General features: G+C 35.4%; 1 protein-coding gene and 1 pseudogene across 1 annotated transcript; both read left to right on the top strand.

Annotated features, from left to right (window-relative positions):
• Nucleotides 1–5,470: 5,470 nt before the first annotated feature.
• Nucleotides 5,471–8,821, top strand: LOC143601065 (acyltransferase GLAUCE-like). Its single transcript, XM_077078570.1, has 2 exons — nt 5,471–6,167; nt 7,691–8,821. The coding sequence occupies exons 1-2, from the start codon at nt 5,706–5,708 to the stop codon at nt 8,579–8,581; spliced, it is 1,353 nt and encodes a 450-aa protein (XP_076934685.1). The 5' UTR covers nt 5,471–5,705; the 3' UTR covers nt 8,582–8,821.
• Nucleotides 8,822–19,045: 10,224 nt separating this feature from the next.
• Nucleotides 19,046–23,754, top strand: LOC143601067 (WRKY transcription factor 1-like; annotated as a pseudogene).
• Nucleotides 23,755–24,395: the final 641 nt, after the last annotated feature.

The following is a 24,395-nucleotide window of genomic DNA, read 5'->3' as shown; positions in this document are numbered from 1 at the left end:
ACATGATTTTTTTTTGTTGAGGGGCCTATTAATATTTGTAATTTTTTTTTCTAATATGCGTAAATAAAATGTGTACAAACTTTATACAGTAGTTATTTATGTAAAAATCTTGCTTGATATATAGATATTATCTTTATTTATTTCCTCTGAAAGTTAGGGTCCATTAGGGTTGTCACATACGTGTTGATGACTTTTAATTTCTTTGTTGATTGGAAAGCCAAGCAGCCGTGATATTAGGTTGCCATTAAGAAGCCAACTGCCCAAACATTATTATTATTATTATTATTATTATTATTATTATTATTATTATTATTATTATTATTATTATTATTATTATACCCTTTTACCTTCAGTACTTACCGTGACTAAGATGACACTATAAAAATATAAATAGGTCAATGTTAATACAAACATTATGTTGAAATAAACTTGTTTGGAAAAGTTTGATAAGTTAGTAAAAGACAAACTCATAGTTATTACTTATTATTACCTTAAAGGTATTGGAACAATTGTTTTGTACACAAACTATATCTTGTTCACTCCAATCTTATCGTACACAAACTATATCTTATCAAGAATTTAGTTGTTTGCATCTAGCAAGAAACATCAATGCATTTGACAACTATGTATTTACTTAATTAAGTGGAGACGATAAGGCAAATTTATTCTATATCAAGTGTTTGAACAACCAATAAAACGTAATTTAAGGATGAGATTTATTCATATTAAACATTTTTGTATACCATCTACCATTTCAAGTTCTTTTTAAGAACCTCTTCTAATCTAAACACAAGATACAATGATATTAGCTTATATTATAATATCTGTATACCTTGTGTCGTTCTTATAATAAAAACACATAGATCAACAACATTGTATCTATTTATATCTTTTTCAAGATAATAACTAAGTCGATTATACACACTCGACATGACTATTTTAGTCCAAATATATAAAGCGTTTGCTTCATATAATATGTTTTTAAGGTTTAATTTTAATACTTCATGCCTGTTAATCTTTATGGCTTCACAATTCAGGAGTTTTCAAACACAAACTTTGTTATTTAGCACATCATTTTTCTATTCACATTCATAGATTTTGTTAAACAATTTTTCTTTTCATTTTTGTGCATAGTTTATTGGATATATAACCATTATGTGTTTTTTTTAACAGTCAACAAACATAGAATGCCTAAGTACCCCATACGGGATGACACAATGGCTAAAGGCCACTGCTAGTTGGCCCAACCCAGTCGTACGGAGCCCTTAAGCGCCTCCAAGTTATCTCCAGTTCTAGGGAAAACTCACCCGCCCGAAGAAAAACCCGGATGGCCTTAGGATCGAACTGAAGATCACAAAGATCTTAGTCTTCCTTTATTGAGCCACTCATGTCCCTCAAGTGTTGTAAGTGGGAATTGAACTTAGGTCTCCATTGAGAAACTCAAACTCCCTACCACTACACGTCTACACCACATTGGAAAGGACCATTATGTGCTTATTGATGCACAAGAATTACATCCTTAATTAATTTGTTTCAGTATTATAGCACTTAGATACCTTAGGAAACTCATTAAATTATTCAATTTTATTTTAAATCACTAATGTATACAACAAACAAAACATATTCTTATCTGAACATGTATACAACAACCATATCATTCTCAAGAACTTACTTGACATGATTATTTATATACGTAAGTCCTTTGCGGATTTTTTGTACGTTTTATTATAATATATTTTGGATATAATAATATCCTTTAGACGCATAATAGTTCTCTCTTGTATTATCAGACTAAATTATTGTTGCATCCACCAGTGAATAATGTATTGTTATAATCAATTACAAGTTCCTTACAAAATTCCGGTGCCACTAATTGTACCTTTATTGCATAATTTCATGTTTTCTAATATGTTTTCACACGTACAAAGACTATTTATATCAAATGCATTTTATATTTTTTAGTTGTATGGACTACTTTTTCGAACACTTCTAGATCATGGGCGGCCCTATAGTATTGTCGGGTGAAGCTAGGGCTTGAGGCCCCCGGAAAAATAAGGCCTCGTTTAAAAAATTAAATATTTATATATTTGCATAAAAACAACCTAAAACCATGTAATTGATGCTTAATCCAACAATGTATGATGGTCGGGTGGTTTAGTTAATAGTCATCTACTGTTAACTGTTAACTAACATAATATTCTTACCCAAGTTCGAGTGTTTAGGACTGCTTTTCATTTTTTTCTTTTATGTTTTCTTTTCCATTTTTTTTCTATTTTTTTTCTGGGTAAATTAACTAACATTCTACCCAGGTTCGAATGTATAGGATTGCTCTTCTTCTTTATTTTTTCCCCTTCTTTTTTTAGTCTTTTTATATATTTTTTTCCCATTTTGTTTCTATTTTCTTCCCTTGGTAAATATAACATTTTCTATTGTTGTTGAAAAAAGTAAACAAAAGGTGGTTGTTCTATGATTTGCACCAAAATCCTTTCTCAAAACAAAAACATAAAATTTTGTAATTTCATATATGAAACACGACAATATAAATTATAAAAATAAAAGTTTACAAAATATGTATGAAATTTCATCTTTGTAACTTTCGGTAAGGTCTCGATTTTTTCTTCACTTTAGGTCTCAAAAATGGTTGGGCCATCACTGTTCAAGAATCATGAGAGAATTCAGTTCTACCTCTTTCACGTAGTCCCATTTTGGCCAATCGTTTGACAGTTAATTTATTAGCGGAATTTAGTTCTCGATACTAATCATTTTTCTATTTTCTTATTTAATCACTACATTATAATATAGTAATTGTCATGACATCAATTTTGTTTTAATACTACATGTTTCTAGATTTGATATAATTTACGAAGTTCCCTTTATTCTTAACTACTTGAGTTTCTTTTAGAACATTGTTGACATAGATTTAGGATCAAGCATCAAAACGGAGTGAATCTTTGATTTCATGATGAGATAATCATTAAGTGAAATTGTTGATGGTCATCAAGCTTGGTAAGGATTGAATGATCAAAATCCAAGTGTTCATATCCTACTCATCGTATCTTTATTTATTAAAAAGCATGTGGCCGGCCTACTAGCACCAAGTTTAAGGAAACGCGTCTTTGTCAATGAGATTGATGGTAGAAATCTCATGATTGATAAAGGTGTAGAATTACAAACCGTGTAGTAACCGTTCTAAAAAAAAATAAAAAAAAAATAAACTACTAGCTTTTTTTTGTATTGTTTTTGTGTAAGTGCAACAACTAGTACCGTGCTAATTTATTAATCGGACACTTAAAACTTGAAATTAGAAGTATGATTCATAAATGTTGAATCTTGAACACTTGATTTGAATGTTTTGATTATTAGTTGATTTGATTTGAATCTTAAGATTGTTATCTCATTTGATTTCATTTGATTTGACATGAACTTGTATGTATGATAAAGATTTAAGTTAGGACTCATCTTTAAAACCAAATTTTTTTAGCAATACGATTCAATACAAAACTAGATAAATAAAAATATCAGTACCTTACCTACGCGGAAAAAAAACACACTCATAACTCATTGCTTGTTCCTTTTTCAAATTTGTAATAATACATTTAATGTTTCTTTTTCAGCTTTTTTGTATCTATATTATCATTAAACCACCGACAACAAGTAGTCGGGTTAATAAAATTAACCCAAAAACCATTAAAACTCACTTTGAAAAACACTAAAACATAATTAATAAGAAAATTTTTAAAACACCCAAAAATATTATCACACTAGGTCAGATCCCGTGTACTACACGGGGAGGCAATAAACCGAAAACAATAAAATAAATAAATAAAAATACATCATAAATAATTACAAGCATTTTCAATTCATATAAAATTACAAATAACATATTTTTTTGTTATGCTTCATTCAAGCAAGGTGCAAAATTACGACAAAAAAACGCCGTTACCCATATTATCAATTTGCAGAAAGATGGATGTTGGCATTTTCCTAAAGTAACTTTGGAGTTTGCAGTACCAAACCAAATGTTTAACATATATAAGTAAGGCTATCATGTGAGTGACACGTTTTTAGAAGAGTGCACGCGTAAAAAGAGATTTAGTTCTTTATGTAATGCAAAGTTTACATTACAAGTTTAATTATTTATGTTATGTAAAATTTACATTACAAAGGCAAATAATAAAATATACTTACAATATATATTCTTGTCATACAAACATTTGTGACTCTTTGTTTGACTTATTAATTTAGTAAAATGATCTAACATATTGTTTAAGTCATCTGTAGATTGAATTATTAATCTACCAAAAATTCTCATGAGAATCTTTTAATAAATAAATTTCAGTCCCTATCAAGTGGTAAATGAAGTAAACGTGATTTTTTAATAATGACAAGTTTATTTCAGCATTTAATCATCAAGTAATCTTCATCTAATCAATGTTTCCAATATCTATAGAGGTAGGGTACTAAACCCACCATTCAGTAAATACAACACCCGATGAGGGGATAAAATCATGCGCTGAGCGGTACACTTGGCGTCCTAAACATAGCTTAATTAGAAGAAGCGGACAAACCGTGCGCCAAGCAGGCTACATGCATGGCGCCAAGGTCATAGCCTAATATAATAAACATTTCCTGACACCTATGGAATTGTAGCGCAAAGATTTCCACCAACATTGGACAAAAAGGAAGAATTAACATAGGGAATACCACCCAACAAATGGGGATCGGACAACGCATAAAGGGCGGTACAAAATAGTACAACATGTCCATGTCAAAAGGCCATGATGTCCACCAACTTCCACGACCGCACGGGTGGAGAATATAATTTGTGGAAAGTCTGACAAGGTAGTTGACCATACCCCCTCTCATCCGGCTATAAATACCAATGCATCTCCAAAACGGTAAAACATTCACAATCGAATATTACAACTCTCTCAATATATTCTATTTATACGATCAAGTACTGATTATCACGCCGGATGGTGGTTACGAGAGAATCCCCCCATTCCTCGTAACGAGCTCACGGTATTCTGTTTTGCAGGGAATACTCATATGCGCCAAGAAGGTTTTATATCCCATCGTGAGGAATACTTATCATTACCCTCGGACTAACTTGTTAGACCTTGAGGGGTGGATTTGTGTTTCTTCAATATCATATTAGATTTTGGATTTGGAAACACACATAATAAGTTTTGAAATGAGAGTTTATATCTAGATGTTAATGTTAATGCTAACTAAATATGGAGTCTCCAAAGGTTTAATTTTTTAGCATGATAATTTGAAGGATTAGAAAGTTGTCACACATATGATCGAAAGGAGCTAGAGAATAACATGTGACTATAGATGGTTTTTTTAGTAGCATATTAAGATTAACCACTCATAGTCGTATCTAATAATACTAATTTTTATATTTATTATACAACAAAGCTAAAGTACTAGTTAAGAGTGAGTAAATACGGTTGTACCTAAAGCCACCATTCCCACCAACAATACAAGTTCCATCATGCAGAAACACTGACACCAAGTACTCCTGGTCCCACCTTTTCCAGCTTCAAACTCATAACTTCTCTCGTAGTATTTTGCTTTATACTAACCTACGTAAAATCTTATCTCGATGTTACTGTTGTTTCGTACGTAGAAAAGAAAACCAATCTTATAAAAACCAAAAACAACCAAACCCTTAAACTAAAACCATACACACCAACACCATGGGAACCACCCTTTACCAAACCAAAACTCCAAACATTATTCAAGACCTCAAAGTAACCATCCATGACACCATCACCATCATCCCACCTCACCCGACCGAAAACCGGTCTATGTTTCTATCCAATATCGACCAAGTTCTCAACTTTAACGTCGAAACGGTTCATTTCTTTGTCTCGAACCCTCAATTCCCGCCTGAATTAGTGGCAGAAAAGCTTAAATCCGCGTTGAGTAAGGCGTTGGTGCCTTATGATTTCTTGGCTGGGAGGTTGAGGTTGAACCCTGACTCGAAACGCCTTGAGTTTGATTGTAATGGGGCTGGTGTTCAGTTCGTGGTTGGTTCGAGTGAGTTTGAGTTGGGTGAGATTGTTGACTTGGTGTATCCGAACCCCGGGTTTAGACAGTTGGTTCAAAAGAGCTATGATGACGTGGCTATGCATGATCGACCCTTATGTATTTTTCAGGTATGTAATTTTTACATGTTAATTATTATTATTCTTTAACTTTTGAACTACAATAATTATTATTACACTATTTTATTTTTTATAACATAATTACTTTAGTTCAAAACCGCAATTACTCTAGTTATTTGTGTGTTTATTAGGTTAATCTTATTTGTATCGTATCACACCCCTTTGTGATTGATTATATATATATATATATATATATATATATATATATATTCTTTTTTATAATATATTGATGTGGCGATATTGATATATTCAAGAATTACATATATGGTTTTGAATATGAATATATATGGGTAGTCAAAAACTCATGTTACTGGATTAGGAGATAAAGATTGTTCAAAGCATAATTATCATTGATTGAGAATAACATGGTGATGCCAACATAAACCAACCCCTATGTACGTTGCAAAATCTCCAAATTTGGCCAAACCTAATAAAGAGGTTCATTGATGAGGCTTTCTGTTGTAGTGAAAGTGATTAAAGTTTAAATATATTTATATATTGTAGTACTGTGATTATAAATGACACAAATATCCAATTAATCATGAAACATTTGACTAATATTTTTTTTTGTTCTTAAATGCTTTGCAAATGTATACTTTCTGTTTTATATAATTTCGTAATAAACTATCCACGATCGTAAAAAATATAAATAAAACATGGATCTTGACGATTTATGAAATTAAGTGCTTTGTGAATGCTTAACACTGATTTCCTTTTCTTTCTTTCTAGGGGTAAAGATTTATCTCACATTAATATTTTCGTATAAAATGGTGAAAAAGAATTATTGATATAGTACATATGTAGATTTTTGTCAAATTCTTTTTTTAGAACAACATTATTGGTCTTGGGTTGAAGCCCATGAAAAAAAATTAAAAATAAATTCGCCATTACAAAAAATGAAAAGCATTATTGATTTAAGAAAGTTAGGAGATAAGTTAAGTGTTTAATAATGGACAATGGCCTTTAAAGAAAGGTATATACAACCGCACAATTAGGTCCGCAATAAATATTGCTTGACGAACAATGCATACATGATTAAATAGCTACCTGCCCAAATTAAGTGCCTTCACATGCATGAGCCAAATGTGTGAAACAATTTATTCATATTATATTCTTATTATCTTTTTAAGAAAAAGGCTCACTCATAAGTTCACTAATCTGTTTCTAAATATACATCTTATGTACACCAAATTGTTTTATATTAATATAAATAAATGAAAATCTAGTAATTACTAACAAAAATATTTTTCTTTCGTTACATGTATATAAATATATTTTTTTAAATCGAAAAGCTGAAAAGAATGCTGACGGGTCGACTCATTTAATGATAAATCAATTGTGATATGTTATCTAACACATTCACTTGTTTCGGGCTTGGTTTGGTCTAAACATGATACATGATCGCTTAACGTTCATGATTGTTGATACGATCACATAAGTTTGCACATATTATGGTTAGAACATATTCCTATAAAATTGCTAACAGTTATATGTGTGTGTTGTAAATGCAACAGTTGACATCCTTCAGGTGTGGTGGATTTGCAATAGGTGTGGCAACAAACCATGCAACTTTTGATGGCTTAAGCTTCAAAAAATTTCTTGAAAATCTTGCTTCTTTAGCGGCTGATAAACCACTCGCCACCGTTCCATGCAACGACCGCCACCTCTTGGCGGCAAGATCACCGCCACAAATCCAATTCGACCACCCGGAGCTACTCAAAATCCCTGCAGGAGTAGACCTCCCTAATCCCACCGTCTTTGACTCCCCTGAAGGTCAACTTGACTTCAAGATCTTCAACTTGACCTCAAATGACATAGCCCATCTCAAAAAGAAAGCCAAAGATGGGCCGTACTCACCCAATGCCAAAATAACCGGGTTCAATGTGGTTGCGGCCCATGTGTGGCGGTGCAAAGCTTTGTCATCAGGATCAGAGTATGACCCTGAAAGGGTGTCCACTGTTTTATACGCAGTGGACATCCGGTCAAGATTGAACATACCATCATCTTTAGTAGGCAACGCGGTTCTTAGTGCATATGCATCGGCTCGTTGCAAAGAGATTGAAGAAGCACCATTGGTAAAACTAGTGGAACTAGTGACTGAAGGTGCCAAAAGAATAACGGCTGAGTATGCTCAATCGGTGATTGATTGGGGAGAGGTGAATAAAGGTTTTCCAAATGGGGAATTTCTGATATCATCGTGGTGGCGGTTAGGGTTTGCTGATGTGGCATACCCGTGGGGGAAACCACGGTACAGCTGCCCCGTGGTTTTTCATAGGAAAGATATAATATTACTCTTTCCGGATATTGTTGGCGCAAGTAACGATAACGAAGTGAATGTATTGGTGGCTTTGCCTAGCAAAGAAATGGAAAAATTTGAGGCTTTGTTTCATAAGTTGTTGGCCTAATCACTTGGTGAATAGAAGTACCTAAGTTTGATATTATAATGAAGCATATATAATGGAAGTACCTAAAAGAGTAATGTACTTCAAGACATGACTATATCAATATGTTTTTAAGTAAACATTGAAGCTAAAGTCATGTATATAGTTGAGGTTTATTATGTGCCTTTTAGAGGGTGCTTTGCATCTTGAGATTGTTATTGTAAACTGCTTTTATTTGCATATTAAAGTTGTTATATAAATATTTGTGAGTAAAATATATTTTAGATAAACAGATTATTAGATTTATTTTATTGAAATAAACAAGTCTAGTCAAGTTCAACATCAAACTCGTTTCAAGCTCTATGATCTAAACTCAAGCTCGCCTCTTAAATGCGTTTTCAAGATCAAACTCGACTTGTGCCTCACTCACTTTATGTCTATTACTTGTTTTATTGGCAGACACATAAATATTTTATCAAAACTTCTATAGTAATAACTTTTATTTGATTATTTATATACTAAATAAAACATATAAGAAGCTTAGGGTCAATATTGACTACCAAATGAGCTCCAATATAAACCGCTAACCAGAGTTCAGGCTCGAGCTTGTTTCATTTTAGTTTGATTTTAGATTTTAGCGAGTTAATCTTCAATAGTTGTAAACATAAATATTGCAAAACAAAATATAAACGCATAAACCCAAAAGATGATATAATCCACGCAGGTTGACTTTTTACATGAGTGGACCACGATATCATAGGCAACACAAAACATACATGAAAACACTACTAACCATTGTTGTAGGTACTGCTCATTTGTTCTGCGGCTGGTGAGGTTTTTTCCATTGGTTGAGAGACTTGATTATGGCTTTGTGTTTTACCAGAAGGCAGCAGACACCTTTTAGAGAAAAATGCAGTTATAGATTTTGTTCCTTTTGTAGTTTTCTCTGTTTTGCAACAAAACAAAAGGTAAAAGTTAGCGTGTAACCTACAAGTGCAATTAGCCAAGTACATATGTATGCAGCTGATGTCTTATAATATAGCTTAATAACACTCAATGTATTTCTAATGCATATATTACTTCAAGACACTAGATTATTATTGCAGTAATATTGTTTCTGTGACCATACTTGATTTTAAGGAAATTTGCTGGTTAAAGGTAGCAAGTTTCTGTGACCACCTAGGGGTTCAACCACTAAAGCCCGTGACAACCCGAACACTGACAACAACAACAACAACCCGAGCAGCGGAAAGAGAAAGTTTGACAATACCAGATCCTCATCCTCGAACCCCCCACAGCAGCAACACTACCGAAAGCCCGAATTCACCCGGAGCTTCAACAATCAGGGTCACAACAACAATAACAACGGTAGCGGGCAGGGTTCGAGCGGATATGCTGGGAAATATCCGAAGTGCAACAGATGCAACTATCATCATGCTGGGCCGTGTGACCGTGTCAAGTGTCAGAGATGCGGAAAGATGGGTCACCAGGCAAAGGAATGTAGAGGAGACCTTGCGGAAAAGGGTGCTCCTAAACCACCCATGACGACCAAGGGATGTTTTGAGTGTGGACAAGAGGGACATTTTAAGAAAGACTGCTCTAAGCTGAAACAGAACGACAACAATGGAGGTAATGGAAGTAGCAGTAGTGATGGAAACAATGGTAAAGGAAGAGCCTTTGTTATCGGATCGGGTCAAGCCCGCAATGATCCGTACGTGGTGACTGGTAAGTTCCCTGTGAACGATTGTTTTGCTTCTGTATTGTTTGACACTGGAGCTGATAGGAGTTTTGTGTCGAAAGCCTTTAGTCAACTCTTAGACCTAACTCCAACCCCGTTAGATGCTAAGTTTCCTGTTGAATTAGCTGACGGTAAGACTATAGTAACGACTCATGTACTTGCGGGATGTAAGTTAAAACTGTCAGGTCATGTTTTTGATATTGACCTTATTCCTTTTACGCTTAGTAGTTTCGATGTCGTTGTCGGCATGGACTGGTTATCCGAGAACCGAGCGGAGATTATTTGTCACGACAAGATAGTCCACATTACTACCCGGCGAGATCATTTCGATTCAGGGCGAGAGAAGCGGTATGACCACCAGCGTTATCACCCTCATGAAGGCGCAGAAGTATCTACGAAAGGGTCATCCGGCAATTTTAGCGCATATTGTCGAGAAACCAGCGGAGGAGAAACGAATCGAAGATATACCGATTGTGAGAGATTTTCCGGAAGTTTTCCCGGAGGATTTGCCTGGACTCCCTCCTATACGACAAGTCGAATTCCAAATCGAATTGACCCCCGGTGCAGCACCCATAGCTCGAGCTTCGTATCGGCTCGCACCGGCGGAACTTCAGGAGTTGTCCACCCAGTTGCAAGATTTGTTGGATAAGGGTTTTATCCGACCTAGCTCATCGCCATGGGGAGCCCCTGTCTTATTTGTCAGAAAGAAGGACGGGACTTTCCGCATGTGCATCGACTACCGGGAGTTGAAGAAGGTGACGGTCAAGAACCGTTATCCTCTACCTCGAATTGATGATTTGTTTGACCAGCTCCAAGGATCGAGTTATTACTCGAAGATCGATCTGCGGTCTGGTTACCATCAACTAAGAGTGCGCGAGGAAGATATTTCAAAGACGGCTTTCAGAACACGGTATGGTTACTACGAGTTTTCGGTTATGCCTTTTGGCTTAACCAACGCACCAGCCGTATTCATGGATCTCATGAATCGAGTATGCAAGGCGTACCTCGACAAGTTTGTGATTGTGTTTATTGATGATATCCTGGAATTATTGAAGAAGGAGCAACTGTATGCTAAGCTCTCGAAATGCAAATTTTGGCTTCGCGAGGCTTTTTAGGACATGTGATCAACGAGAACGGTATCCATGTCGATCCCGGTAAGGTAGAGGCCATCAAAAACTGGGAAGCACCTAAGACTCCGACTGAGGTGCGGCAATTCCTAGGACTGGCCGGCTACTACCGGCGTTTCATCGAGGGATTTTCAAAGATTGCTCAACCCCTCACCGCTTTGACTCACAATGGCACTAAGTACAATTGGGGTGACGCACAAGAATCCGCTTTTCAACTGTTGAAAACCAAACTCTGTAGCGCCCCTATTCTAGCCCTCCCCGAGGGAACAGAGAATTTTGAGGTACATTGTGACGCATCGATACAAGGTCTCGGTTGTGTGCTGATGCAACTCGAGAAGGTTATAGCCTATGCCTCTCAACAACTATGGGTTCACGAGAAGAACTACACGACCCATGACTTGGAACTCGGAGCTGTGGTGTTTGCTCTTAAGATATGGAGGCATTACTTGTACGGTACCAAGTTTACCATTTACACCGACCACAAGAGTCTCCAACATATCTACGACCAGAAGGAGCTGAACATGAGACAGCGTCGTTGGGTCGAGCTGCTTAAGGATTATGATTGTGCCATCAAGTACCACCCTGGCAAGGCCAATGTAGTGGCCGATGCCCTCAGCAGAAAAGAAACCGATAAACCCAGGCGAGTGCGAGCACTGCAACTCACGATTCATGCCAACTTACCCAATCAGATTCGCGATGCCCAACTCGAAGCTTTGAAAGATGATAATCTTCCATCGGAACTCATGCGGGGCATGAACAAACAACTTGAAACCAAATCGGACGGGGTTCGATATTTTGAGAACCGGATTTGGGTTCCACGGTACGGAGAGTTGAGAACTCTGGTGATGGACGAAGCACACAAGTCCCGATATTCTATCCACCTTGGCTCAGATAAAATGTACCATGACTTAAAGGCACTTTACTGGTGGCCGAACATGAAAGCCGACATTGCCACCTACGTGAGTAAATGCTTGACTTGTGCCAGAGTCAAAATAGAATATCAGAAACCATCTGGTTTGCTGCAACAACCGGAACTTCCAATGTGGAAATGGGAACACATCTCAATGGATTTTATCACGGGATTACCTAAGACACCGACGGGATGCGATACCATCTGGGTGATCGTTGACCGGTTGACTAAGTCGGCACACTTTTTAGCGATTAAGGAATCGGACAAAATGGAAAGACTGACTCGCGTCTACATAAAAGAAGTGGTGTCTAGACACGGAGTGCCTGTCTCAATTATTTCTGATCGAGATTCCCGTTTCACTTCGCACTTTTGGAAGTCGCTACAGAGTGCCTTAGGCACACGCCTTGATATGAGCACAGCATACCATCCTCAGACGGATGGGCAAAGTGAACGAACTATTCAGACCTTAGAGGACATGTTGCGTGCATACGTGTTGGATTTCGGAAAAAGTTGGGAACCTCACTTACCTTTGGTAGAGTTTTCGTATAATAACAGCTACCACGCAAGTATTGAAGCACTGTACGGACGGAAGTGTCGATCACCTCTCTGCTGGGCTGAGGTGGGTGACAGCCAAATCACTGGTCCAGAACTGGTACTCGAAACTTCAGAAAAAAATGTTCAAATCCGAAATTGCATGGCAGCGGCACGAGATCGCCAAAAGAGTTACGCAGACAAGCGCCGAAAACCTCTCGAATTTCAAGTGAACGATCAAGTGTTACTCAAAGTCTCACCTTGGAAAGGTGTGATTCGCTTTGGAAAGCGAAACAAACTCAACCCCCGATATGTTGGTCCTTACCGGATAACGGAACGCGTTGGTCCGGTGGCGTACCGACTGGACTTACCAACGGAACTCAGCAGCGTACACAATGTTTTTCACGTATCCAATTTGAAGAAATGCCTATCTGATGAAACCTAAGTAGTCCCTTTGGACGAACTACAAGTTGATGAACAGCTACGCTTCATTGAAGAACCAGTTGAAGTTTTGGATTGGGAAACCAAAACACTCAAGCACAGCAAAATTCCAATCGTTAAGGTTCGTTGGAACTCAAGACGTGGACCGAAGTTCACGTGGGAACGCGAGGATCAAATGATGAAAAAGTATCCTCACCTTTTTGAAGGGCTGACCAAACACCGAAAACCGCGAAACCCGGCAAACCGTCAGAAATCACCGGAGGTATGAATTAAATTTCGGACGAAATTTCTTTTTACTAGGGGATGATATGACAAACTGAAAAATTTTTCTTGCTTTTTTTTTCAGACACTCATCGCGACTTGACTCAAATTTTCGGGACGAAAATTCTTTAACATGGGAATGATGTGACAATCGTCAATTTCAGGTTAACTCCGTTAACTCAACTCCGTCAATTCAAACTTAAAGATCATTGAATCTATAACGCACACCTCATTACATTTAAACTAGGGTTTAAATGACGCTTGACACTTACTACATGTGTAGTCTTTCGGGAATTGCACCGAAACGCAAACGAGTTGACGCAAACAATTGGGGAATAAACGAAAAACGTCAAAACAATAATTATGTGATAATTATGTGTTAGACTTATGTGTTATGTGATAACATTGTTATAAACGTTAACTCAATGTGCTAGAACTAGTTAATTAAGCTAGAAAAGTAACATTTGAAAGTGGAGGGACCTAGATGTAACATGATTGTTATTAAATAATATTAAGCTAAAACCCTAGCCTCTCTTTCTCTCCCCAAACCCGATCGGCAGCCCCTTGCTCCCCCTCTCCTTGCGATCGGCCCCCATACACACACATACTACCATTGTTTGATCTTGTTTTTCACAATTGAAGCATCCTACGTCCGTTTCTAGCCATCTTCTACCTTCCTATTGCTTGTGTTGGTGTTTTTGAAGGTATATTTGTGAACCCTAGATTCCGAAAATCTTCATATAATGTGCTCATATGATTTGTTTGATTTGATGATGTATTGATGATGATTTGATGACTAGAATTGATATTGTTACATGTTAATTGTTGTGTCTTTGATTTTGAGATCAAATAAAACCATAACCATGTATGAATGGTGTAATTGATATGCATGGATAGTGGTTATGGGGTCTAGAATGTTATATGAATGAATTGTGGTCTATAGATGGTTAATATGTTGAGTTTTGTTGCAAACAGTTTCTGGACAGATTGTATTGTTGATGTTCAATTGACTGTATCAGGGTGTAAATATGAAAATTGGTTGAGATTATTGATACTACAGTAAACTAGGTTGAGTCTAGTTTCTAAATAATATAAATTTGCAATTTTTGGACGTGTAAAAGTTAACCTTTATGATTTTACAAAAACGTTGTGCAAAGCTGAGTTGTTAGACCTGCTGTTAGGTTGTTTTGTAAATATTATATCTCATGAACTACGAGACCAATTGGGTTGGTTCCACTTCTGGAAGTTGACTTGTTGAGTTAGGAACCTAACCCAAGTGGTCTTGCATTTGTTGGATTTTTAGTTTAATGGGAATTTCAAATAACATTCTGTTGCGCATGAATTTGACTGTTATGAGTTGCTGTAATGTTTTGATCATTGTGAGAAACATATGTGGAATAAAAATAAAATAAAATATGTTCTGGAAACCTAATACATGTATGCTTTTGTGATGATTTTTGGTAAATTAATTGAGATGCTATGATCGGTGGAATAGACTAGTTTTACAAGTAGAATTCTGTCATTAAGAAACTAGTTGCTGAATTTTGTGAAAGTTGCATGAAACATGGTGATTGCTAATTTATTATCGTGTTTTGACCAAATTGCCCTTGCGGGGGATAATTGCTAACTAATTGTCGTATTTTGACCAAAATACCCTTGCGGGGAATAATTCCTAATTGATTGTCATGATTTGACCAAATTGCCCTTGCGAGGAATAATTGCTAGTTAATTGTTATGTGTTGACCAGATTGCCCTTACGGGAAGTAATTGCTAGTGATGTACATTATGAATACATGACACGTAAATAATTGCTCACACATGTAACGTATCACAAATACACTTGTTAAAGTCACACACGATTCACAAACGAAACACGAAACATGTTGTGTGCATAGGTATTATGTGCCGAGTCTAGAGACTCGATAATAGTTCCGACACTTAGAAAATCTCTTTGTTGTTTTAGAACGCTAGAGAGAGTTTTTCGGTGACGCACATCCTTTGGTGAATTATTTTGGGAAATTCTTCGCAAACAGTGAGTTTACTTACCCCTTTTAAACTGTTGTAAACGATTTTCACTTGGGGAGATAACATACTCCGAAAACGCATTTAAGATTTTGTTAATATAGATTATATATCACTTGTAAAGACTAAGTGGCAAACGCAATAACTAAAGTCCTTCATTCACATCGAACCGTTCAATATTGGATAATAGCGAGTTATTGTTGAGTAGTACTACTGGGTTTGACAAACCCCACCCAACGCTAAACTCGACTGGACGTCGAGTGGGTGTAATCTTGGCTAAACACATACCATGGTCGGGATAGACCTGGTGGCAAGGCAAATGATAAACAGTCAGCTTCGGTGTCGAACACTTAGTAATATTTGCTTTATAGGCTAGCTACCTATAGATATATAATTGACATAACACCATCTGGTAACGCAAAACGCTGAACGCAAACGCTAAACGCTTTATTTATATATAAACCTGTGAACTCACCAACCTCGTGTTGACACTTTTAGTATGTTATTCTCAGGTAGCCGAGGCGGGCGCGCGGTATAGGATCATGCATGGTTTTTGAACATTCTGATATGCAAACATGTTTTTAACTATTATTACTTGGGTTTTTAAGTCGTCCTGCGTGACGCAACTTTTGTCTTTTGGTTTTTACGCTTCCGCACTTAATTTCATTTAAACGTTTTTATGGTTTGATTATAACTAATGATTCCGATCCTGTTAGTTCACACCCTCTGACGGTAAAACTCCGTTAGTGGATTTTGAGGGTGTGACAATGAAGAATCGTAGAAGAGGAATGGTAGTTTATAAAGCAAAATAAGGAATATAATCATTCATGGAAAGTTTCGACAATTCTTGTCGCCAGGTGGTATATATGAGATGCTTTTACAAGAAACGGATACTAATTGTCAAGTTGAGTTAGAAGTTTTGAACCTAACATTAACATTAGTCTAAATGATGATGCTTCGGGAAGTTCAAGAAAGGATCTTTAGATGCCAAACTTAAGTATGAGGAATCTAACAAACCAAACCAACCTAACCATTAACTTGTCTTATATTTAGTTGTTAGCATCCTAACTTGGTGTTGGCCTAGATGCCAATACACTTAATCTTAAATTCTACGGCTGTATATTTCTGTTTACACTCATAAATTTCTCTGAGCATATCCAACTCATCATGTCATTTTCATGCATATGTAAGACTCACTATCATGTGTGAGGCCTCTTGTTCCCTACACAAAAGATCTATCCTACTTGCGGGCAGAATACCGCGTGCTATGACATGTTTGTTAGGAAATATTGGTTACAGTTAACTATAATTACTTTGGTCATACTTAAAGAGGGTGTTTGGGATTGCGTATTTTCTCTTCTTATGACTTATAACTTATAACCTATAAGTTATAATTAATTGGTGTTTGGGAAAGTTAAAGATTGTAAGTGTATAAGTCATAAGTTTCAACTTTGTAACTAGACTTATATAATTTTAAGGAGGATAATTGATGCTAGATCGTCGTTATCTGGTAAAAAATAATTCAAATCAGTTCCTAATCATCTAAGCAAGCAAGGGTAAGTAGGGTGTTGAACCACGAGTAATATGTGATCAATGTAACGTGCAACAGATTTATACGATTATAAAGTAACAATTTATAGTGCTGATCACACAAGTAACAAGTTTTGGTTTTAATATTAAGCAAGCAATTAAACGATCTTTCAAACAACTAATAGAAACAAATCATACACGGGGTTCAAGTAAACACATACCAGTAACACTAACAGATTATTTATCAAAGACCAACACAGACTGACTAACGAGATAACCTTAGGCATCACAATCGCTAACACACGAAACTGGTTATCAAACAGTACTTGTCAGTGTGACCAATAAAGGACAATTGTATGCTTCATTGTATTCAACTAATTAAACAACCCTATAAAAAATTATTATGGTAACCGAAAAACTAATCGTTTTGATTGATATAAACCTAAACCAACTGAATGCACAACAATACTAAATATCAATTCTCATATATTAATGAATAACAATTACAAATCATTCTTTCTAATACATGAGAAAATACTGAAAAATACAATACTCTACATCTCGGGTATGATTTGAAGAGACTAGCCGAGCATCGCCATCGATTAATCTTCAATTATGATGAGGAATGCCATTATGATTGATTAAGAGATGATTGGTAGCCCTGGAATTCACCCAAAATCGCCTAACATATGCTCGTTTTACTTCTTGGTCGCTTTTTGTCAACCCATCTTGTTCAGCTTTAGCATCGGCTTTAGGTTTCTCATCCAAACTGTTCCCGAATCCTTCTAACACTTCCCAAGACTTCAATTTATGCTCCGGTCTTCCTGAGATATCATTACATGCTCATACAAGTATCCAATTTAGCATTTTTAACGATCAATTATCTAAAATACAAAAGCACGTATGAAATATCAAAGTTCTAACAATATATTCAATAAAACTACATAATTAACACACTAATATATATACAAAATACCTAACCATCGCATCTCCACACCATCTTTTGTTTGCCCTCAAGCAAACTCTAAAGTAAACATCAACCTTCATCATATGTTTGTCAATTATCACCATTAATACTACTAATGTTTAAGGTCATATCCAATTTCCCATACTAACACTTTTAGATTGACAACCCACAAATATATTTAAATGATGCTATAAAAACAACAAAGTAAGCCCGGACGAGTGTACTTTGTTTCCGGTTAACGCATACATGTTCATACCCCTCACACTATTAACACTCCTCTAATCATAATCGCCACTCATTGGGGCCCTTATTATGTTTTTTAGCCTTTGTAAGATCGATACCAGATTTTCCCAAATCAGGATTATTATGCACCATTTTTATAACGATCAAGTACTCTAAAACATCAAATTACTTTCATATATTTTTATAATTTGTTTTTTCACATCAAAAATTTAGAAATAATTATTGGGTGTAATATATTTGAATAGGTTTTTTGAATTCTAAATTAATTTTTAAACTTTAGAAACTCAAATAACCCGAAACCGATCCGATAAACATTTCTGCCCTTACATGCTTATAATCTTTTATGCCACGTCAGCAAAATGTATCTACAGGAAACCTTAGATAGTAGTTGACAACAATATCCTTTTAAGTTTTAAATACTAATTTTTATATAAAGAAAAACAATATGCTTAATTATAAATCACACTAGGGATTAATATTAATGCATGAATCTAAAAGCTCCCCTCAATACTTCTCGGCCAACCATGATTGTTCCAGTTTTCACGCTAACTGATCACTTCAGTCTCTCTCTTACTTCCTTATTAAAGTCTGATTAATATGATCAACAAGTGCTTCATTTTAGTCCACTTTGTGTGTAGATTCATAATGTGCCAGTCAGTCAGTTCAGTTATATGAATTGATGGTTTGTGATTAATCTGATTAGAGGCTTTGGAGAAAAATGTGTGAGAATGAAGATGATGAATGGGGAGATCTCATTACAACTCCCAATCCTTTGATTCCTGATGAGTTTTTTATTTTGAAAGCTGAAGAAATGGTTACTATTGCAGCTGAAAATGGTGGATCTGATTGCAATGATTCGAGTGTTACTGCTACCCGCTTCGGAGTCGCTAACTATGCTCCCTTATTCACAGGTGAAATCCTATGATTGTTGGTTATCTAGTTTTATAGGTCAAACCTTAAGCCAAACAGATAAAATCTTATTAATTAACGAAAAAAGTTTCATTTTATAACATTGTAACAAACTATTAATTATATGTTGTATGACTAGAATTATGGGATGGTTATGTCTATATATTTTGAATTTCTAAATTTGTATATTAGTTTCCTATGGAAAGTGAAATGCTAGATTTACTTACTATTTTGTGATTATTCATTTTTAATTTTATATATATAGGGGTGTCCTACAACTGGAACCTTTTCATTCCCATTTGTGAGTCAAGAAATTTTAAGCATGAATTCAGCATTTGATGACAGTAATTCTTTCACTAATTACCAGCCTTCACTATCATGGCCATGCATTCAACCAAATCAGGTGAATATATATAGATGTTCATATACTAGTATACCCGTACCCTATCATATGCATGTTGTTACTTGTTAGGTTATTATAGAGTCAGTAGATCAACATGATTAGTGAGATTTAAGTTGGTGCACATATACATGTATAGTGTTGATTATTTGATATTAAGACCATCATGTTGTGGTCCACAGTCTTCAATGTGTGGTTGGCTAATATAATCATGTTGTTTTCTTTATTGTTAATAATATTTTATCGTCATATTTGTTAAAAACAAGATAACCAAGATAAGTAACAACCAAAATTGTAAACAAATAAGATAAGTAAACATCTAAAAAGAAAGCAAATATAAGTTTACATATCAAAATACACAAAACTAAATAAATCAAAATGTATAGACGAAATATTGTATCGTGTCAAATAAGTGGTTGAATCTTGTATCGTGTCAAGTAATTGGCTGGTACGTATCTCGAATAATTAAAAGCTTGAACTAGCACGCAAAACTAGAAGCTGATTTGAGTCCTAAAGACATATACGGCTCGTATCAGTCAATGATACGACTGATGTTTCAGCTCTGAGGAATTGTCGGATGGGTTGGACTGATATGAGTCATATAGGCATAAGAGCCACATGATGTCTCTGGATCAAAGGTGGTGTCCTAATAACATTTACCTATCAAAATATTTTAATATGCTAAAAGTACACAGAAAATTTTAAGGGGTGGTGTTAAACACACCTTTTTGTCACAAGCTTGGGCCGGTTTATCTCTATAATATATGCCGATGAACCAGAACTGCGCCACAACACTAAAACCCTAATACTATATCCCAATACCTATATATGAATATAGCTCATTTTACGCATTTAATTTCCAGTTTTTTTCTAGCTTTGTAAATAACATTTAACTTGGATCTCCACCATGCAGCCACCAGTACCATCTGAATTTCCAGTGGCAATACCTAAAGAAACAGTCACAAAAGAGTCTACTACAGATTTACACTCCTCCAAGGCGTTTAAATATCCAAAAAATACAAACCTTACTGCTGCAAAACCTACCCATACTAAGAACCAAACATTAGTACCTATGAAAGAAACAAATATGATGAGGAGTTCAGAAGATGGATATAACTGGAGAAAATATGCTCAAAAACAAGTCAAAGGCAGTGAGTACCCTAGAAGTTACTACAAATGTACCCATCCAAAATGTCAAGTTAGAAAAAAAATTGAACGATCCCATGATGGTCATATAACCGAAATCATTTATAAAGGTACTCATAACCACCAAGGTCAACGCGATTCAACGGACAACACTAAGCCAGATGACATTAATGATCCAACATCACTTCATGATCATTCTGGTTTAATTAATTCACATATGTCACAAGGGACATCCATGGGTGCTTTTGATTATCCTGAGCTTTCGTATTTAAACAATGATTATGATGTTAATGAAGATGGGACTCACATTGGAGATGAAGATAGATCAGATTTGAAAAGGAGGTGTTCTTTAAATTCTCAGAAATGTAGATTTACTTAATTTTTTTATTTGTTTTGTTGATGGATGAAAAGTTTGGCAAGTTTAGTTTAATGTTTTGATGAATTGTTTTTAGGGAAAAGGATTTTTTTTTGCTGGACTCAAGTTTGGTAACATGAGCTATGCGTGAACCACGAGTGGTGATACAAATCGAGAGTGAAATCGACATACTTGATGATGGTTATCGATGGAGGAAGTATGGCCAAAAAGTCGTTAAAGGGAACCCTAATCCGAGGTAATTTATTTTAAAATGGTTCGGGTAACTATACTCAATAGTTTTTTTTAATAGCGTTTGGATCCACCGCCAACACCAAAGTGCATGAGCCTTTTTGAGACGGGATGTCAACCGGCCTTACTAATTTTGACGCACTAGACCTAACTCACCCAAAAACACCATCAAGGAGGAAACTCATCACTGTGAGAAAACCCCTTTTAGTCAGATTTCGAACCTAACTCAATGACCCAAAGTCTTAATCATCACACTCATGCCATTGAGCCAGAAGGCCAATTGTAACTATACCGATAGTAACCAAGTTTTCTAAATATACTATAAAAGTCATTCAAATATTCTATTGGGCGTTAAATCATATGTAACTTCTTATAAATGTAAATTTAAGTTAACAAATTAAGCATATATTAATGTTGCTTACTATTTATTGATTTACTTTTTTTCAATTTGACTTTAGTTTAATTGTTATTCACCTTCGTAAATTTTACTTAAGTTAATTGGAAAAAATCATCATGTATTATTATTATTATTATTATTATTATTATATACAATTCAAAGGTTTGGTGTCGCAAGGACCCTATTGAGCCATTTGACGGCACCTAATTGGTGCAAGTTTTTTTTTTTTTTACTTTTGCTTCGCAACGAAGTAATGAAACCCGATTGAATGACAATTTATTTTTTGATTTTTTAGTTTCGATATTGTAATAAGCGTGACGGAAACTGGCCGAATTCATTAAAATCACCGCGTTTTCTTTAAGTTCTAGTATCGTAATGAAACGACCGAATGCAATTTTTTTTTTATTTTAGTTTCAGTGTCATAGCGAGCGTGAAGGAAACTAACTGAATTTGCATAGACTCGTCGCCTTAACACCCGGGATCGACAACGCTTGGGTTTTACCAAAGCTCGAGTTTGACCAACCGATGCTTGGCCCGCCTCAATTTTTTATTTATTTTTGGTTTAGTTTCAGTACAATAACACACATAACCGAAACCGGTCGAATTTAGATCGACTTACCATTTTAATGTTTGGGTATTACCACCACCTAGGTTTAATTGATATGTCCTGGCGCAACGCACCAGGTAAATCGCTAGTTAATATATAATAACTAAGATACATATATGTTTTAGTTGGCTCACTTAAAATTTATTATATACGATTGGAACACCTAATGTAAGTTGAGTGGGTTTAGAGGACTTAGGTGACTTAAGCATAAGATTTGAGAAACTTGGTTACTGTTGGATACATTTTCCCAATGAGTTCGTGTTAGAATGAGTTGGGTATCAAACGGATCAAAATGGTTTGGGGATCTTAATGGAGCAAGCTATCTATACCCTAAGATAGAAAAAATGTTTGATCTCGTTCCGCTCTCACCAAACTATACCAGTAGATTTTGCTATTAGTAGGATTTTATTGGTGAAGTGGATAGAAATAATGCGTAAAACATTACTACCTCGCTCTACTAGTAGAATAATAATAGAACGTGTAATAGAACAATTTAGCACGTTGTGTCATGTATGCATTAAATATATACTTTTGGTGGCTTTCAACTCGTTCAGCTCATTTTGACCTACAATTTTATTAGTTAGTTTTGTTTATTGGGCCATTTGACTTCATTTAGCCTAAATCAACCCATTCAGCAAATAGGTTGATATTGCCACCTTTACCGGACACTTTTTTTTTTATACTTGTTCTATTGTTGGTTGTTCTAAATGCACGTGAAAGCATTTACAAACGGTCTTTAGCTATTTTATTTTAGTTAATTATTTTAAATTTAATACAATCTTCTTGTATAAATGATTATAGGAGCTACTACAAATGCACAACTAGTGGTTGCCCAGTGAGAAAACATGTGGAACGAGTTTCTGATGATTTAAAATCAGTGCTTACAACTTACGAGAGCAAGCATAACCATGAACTACCTGCAGTCCGAAACAGTACTCATACCCACTCAACCTTGGACGCTTCAACCAACACTCCTAATCAACCATTATCCAAAATTCCCAAACTCAAACCCCAAATTCAAGATCTACATCGTTGTTACAACCCAAACTTCTACCATGATTATGACCTTCCATTCAATTTCATTGGAAATTTTGACCCACTATCTTTTAACCCTGCTCTATCTGATTTCCCGGTTTCACTACCACCTTCGACAACCATGATTCTTAATGGTTTTAGTTATAATGAAAGACTAACCCATGACAATCAATCTTTTATTGGACAAGTGAGGGACAATAATAGAAGATTCTTTCAACCGAAACTCGAGCACGATAACGGGTTTTATGACCCTCTCAATGCACCATCGAGGTATTGTCAAGTGATTCCGAATTTTCCATCACAATTTTGAAACTTCGAAAATTTATTATTATTTTTAGAGTAGAACAAATTTCCTAATCTAGGTTCAAAACATTCATTTGGTCATCGTTTTTTTTAGCCTTGTTAATTCAAATATGTAGTGAGGGGATTTTGCAACACTATAAATAAAATGCAAACAATTTTGAGTTCATTCTATCTTATTTGTTGGTTGCGGCTAAAAGCCTAGAATTCTATGTTAGGATTTCAATCACTTTGATTATGTCTTCGCTCAATGTTTAATCAATTGTTACGCATCTCTCTTCCCAAGATATAATGACATGATGATGTGGAATCCATTCTAGGTCGATTAAACCTAGCTAAGAGGGATTCAAGGAACTAAAATTATTATTGACACCCAAACATGATTTTTAGTGGATGTACCCATGCATTCATTGATTTTAGTATATAATAAAGTTATACAACAGGTTAAACTAGATCAACTTAAAGCTTAATATTAATCTTAAATATAAATAAACGAAGCCTCTCTACATTCTTTAAAGCTACCAATTGCTTTATTTATAAATGAATGTTTCTCATGCATTTGACTTGAATTTACGAGTATGAGTTTTACCAAACCCAAATAGCCCTTAAACGGGTTATAACATCTCATTAAATTAAAAAATAATCCTGCCAACTATTTGGTATGAAATTC

This window comes from Bidens hawaiensis, unplaced genomic scaffold, assembly GCF_021521415.1.
Source record: "Bidens hawaiensis isolate Kalapana, Puna unplaced genomic scaffold, B.hawaiensis_p1.1 tig00055301_1, whole genome shotgun sequence".
Classification (NCBI taxonomy): Eukaryota; Viridiplantae; Streptophyta; class Magnoliopsida; order Asterales; family Asteraceae; genus Bidens; species Bidens hawaiensis.
This window is presented reverse-complemented; position numbering and strand designations above follow the sequence as displayed.

Excerpts from the sequence above, each read along its gene's own strand:
- LOC143601065 (XM_077078570.1), top strand. The coding sequence starts at position 5,706 with ATGGGAACCACCCTTTACCAAACCAAAACTCCAAACATTATTCAAGAC. Across the intron at positions 6,168-7,690 it reads GACCCTTATGTATTTTTCAG|TTGACATCCTTCAGGTGTGG; the intron begins GTATGTAATTTT and ends TAAATGCAACAG.